This window comes from Morone saxatilis, unplaced genomic scaffold, assembly GCF_004916995.1.
Source record: "Morone saxatilis isolate NCDOM2014 unplaced genomic scaffold, NCSU_SB_2.0 Contig18, whole genome shotgun sequence".
In the NCBI taxonomy this organism is placed as follows: domain Eukaryota; kingdom Metazoa; phylum Chordata; class Actinopteri; family Moronidae; genus Morone; species Morone saxatilis.
Window position 1 is genome coordinate 15,740,254 of NW_023339740.1, and position 2,726 is coordinate 15,742,979.

A 2,726-nucleotide genomic window follows, 5' to 3' on the forward strand; every position below is an offset into this window, starting at 1 on the left:
CCCTGGCCGGGCTGTTGTGTAGACCTGTGCGCCAGTCGCCAGCTGCTTCTCACCTCGTCTGAGGCAGAGGGTCGCTTTCATGGGCTCTCTGGACACCCAGTGCTCCCGCAGCCTGGCCCTCCTGCCTTGGGCCTGCAGCCTGAGCTGCTCATGGGGAAGGCAGGTGGGGCTCCATATTTCTGGGAGTGTCGCTCTGGCGGGTTGCCTGGCTTCCCCGTCCATGGGCCTGTCGCAGGTCAGTACAGTCCAGCAGGAGGGTGGGGTGGGGGGCGTGGTGCCCGCTGGTTGGATGAGCACAGCAGAACTGTCATTGGACAATGGGCGAATGGACTGAGAGCGATGATTGTATTTGTAAATGCTGCTGCTACAACTTGAAGGCATCGCGTGTGTTTCTGTTACTACATTTAGTGATTGAGCTCTAAAATTAATCGTCACAATTTGTTCTACTTTTTCATGGTGCCTTCTCACTAAAGTCCTTAAGTAAAATGTTTAAGTTTTTGCAGGTGCCAACCAGCTTCTGGATTAAAGTTGTATTAGACAAATCCTGTTTTATATTCCCTGTGTCCTAATTCATGCCTCCCTTTCCTCCCATTTCCCCTTTTTCTCTCTCTCTGTCTCACTCTCCGCTTTCCTATCCTCGCTGTGTTTACCACAGACGGGCAGGAAAACGCCGGGAAATGTCCTCACCTGGAATCAGAAGAATCCGATCCTTCATTTGGAGAGTTGCCCAACGGCGACGAGCTCAAATCTCCACACAAGCCCGACGGGCCCGAGCTGGAGATGCCCTCTTTAGCCTGCAACGGAGCCTCTGCGGGCGCCTTGGGGTCTCCGGAGGGATCTAAAGCCAAGACGGACCCTGAGAAGAAGTTTACCTGTGCCATCTGCGGTCAGGCCTTCCGCACCAAGTCCTACCTCAACAAGCACCAGCACAGAGTTCACAAAGCCCAGAAGGCTCAGGGGGTTTCAGGGTCAGGCTTAAACGAGCTGGGCCCCTCCCTGACCTCTCCCTTCTCCCCTCAACAAAACATGTCTCTGCTCGAGTCGTTTGGCTTTCAGATAGTCCAGTCTGCGTTCGCCTCTTCTCTGGTGGATGCCGAGGCAGGGCAAAGTGGAATCGACTTTGGAGGGAAGTGACATGTTTGCATTAAAGTTTTTGTTTTTGCAAAGCCTCTCGTTCTTAGGACAAAGCCGGGTTGCCCACAGAAGATGCTCTGTGTTTGGGAATAACTTTGCCTCAAGACTACTTTTTTCCGTTTGTGACGTTGCTTAATGTGTATCCGATATTTTTGTCACAGACTGCCATACGATTCCTACTTTTTCTACTTTTTCAGAGTATGAAAAGTGCGTGTACGGTGTTACGTTTTCTTTTTAAAGAAACGACATGAAGGTTTTATGTCCTTTATCTGATGTGGATCTGTTGAAGTTACGTTGGGTATGTTTTTGCTTTTGTTTCGGCTTATGTGTTGTTGAACTTTCTTAGCTGCACAAATCTTTGTTGACATGAGACGAATTATTTACTGCAACCTTAAAATAAGTAATTACTTGCTGTCTCTTCGTGAATTCTGTATTTATGTTGTTCTCTGCGTCTTTTTAAGAAGTTTTTCTGAAGGACAGAGATCTGAATTGGCCTCACTTTTGATAGCAGATTTTCTTTGAATTTCTTAATTGTTCCAAGAAGCATTCCTAACAGGCCCATGGAAAACCTCTCGACATGTTTGTTACAAGCAATTTTCTTCGGCTTCATTCAGAAAATGTCTGGCCGCTGAGCAGCACTGAGAGCTAGCAAGGACCTTTAATGAATTACTATTGACAGGATTACAGTTAAAATGTATAGCATCCACACTAAGCTCATCTCGGACTGTAAAAGCAGGCAAAAAAGACTTCAATAATCAATAATTAAGCTACCTCACAGAAGAAGAAACACCAGAGTGCTTTGGGTATCATAGCCGAGTTAATTCTTCGTTAGATTTAAAGTTATACCAAATTCACAAATGAAAGCCACTTTTCCTGTCAGGAATTTTGAAACCCCATAAGCACTATGCCGTTTTTAGTCTGGGTTTCTTTCCTTTCTCATATCCTGGTCTTTAGATATGTCATTCTAGTAGAACTACGTGTTTTTTCTATTGTTTGAACAAAGCCTTTGAGGAGTGTTATGATTCAGCACGAACCTGAGCGGCTCTGAATCTTAACCAGAGCGCATCGCTGGAGGGATGTGATCTAAATGAAGCAGATCTACTGACGGCTCATTTGGATGTGTAAAGCCCTTTGTCATATTTTGATTTGACAATTTGTAAAATGAATTAATAATACGGAAAAAAATCCAGAAGTAAGGAGAGGAAAGCCATTTATTATTCCGATCTATACTGTGTACAGGAATACGTTTTTTTGAAACTTTCCCAGGATAAAATGTTTATAACCTGTAAAACTTGTCTTGAAACGTCCCTGGAGCCTGTTAGGAATGACCCCCCCCCCCACCGCAATGACAAAGTTTAAAGTCTTGTTTGATGGGTATTAAATCATTTGTGTACATTAAACAGGGACCAAGGTCAGGTATATTGTCAGTATATATTTTGAGAAATGTAGATTATATTTTATTAACTTATTCATGCCCTCGGTTTTGTGTACAGTTTTCTTTTTTTTTGGTTTTTAATTGTCAAATGAAAATCTTGTGATTTGCTAATTTTTCACTCTAAATTATGTTAAATGGAGGTGTGTGTGTGTCTGTG

The 2,726-nt window shown here is 44.0% G+C and overlaps 1 protein-coding gene across 3 annotated transcripts in view; it reads left to right on the forward strand.

Annotated features, from left to right (window-relative positions):
• patz1 (POZ/BTB and AT hook containing zinc finger 1) overlaps positions 1 to 2,720 on the forward strand; it is a 9,676-nt gene extending 6,956 nt beyond the window's left edge. For 2 of the 3 annotated variants that reach the window (XM_035662095.1, XM_035662096.1), the window contains one exon: positions 656 to 2,720. In XM_035662095.1, coding sequence (XP_035517988.1) covers positions 656 to 1,134 — 479 coding nt within the window. In that variant the 3' untranslated portion in view covers positions 1,135 to 2,720. Of the gene's footprint in view, positions 1 to 22; positions 236 to 655 lie in introns of all 3 variants that reach the window. The other variant, XM_035662094.1, reaches the window with a different exon arrangement.
• Positions 2,721 to 2,726: the final 6 nt, after the last annotated feature.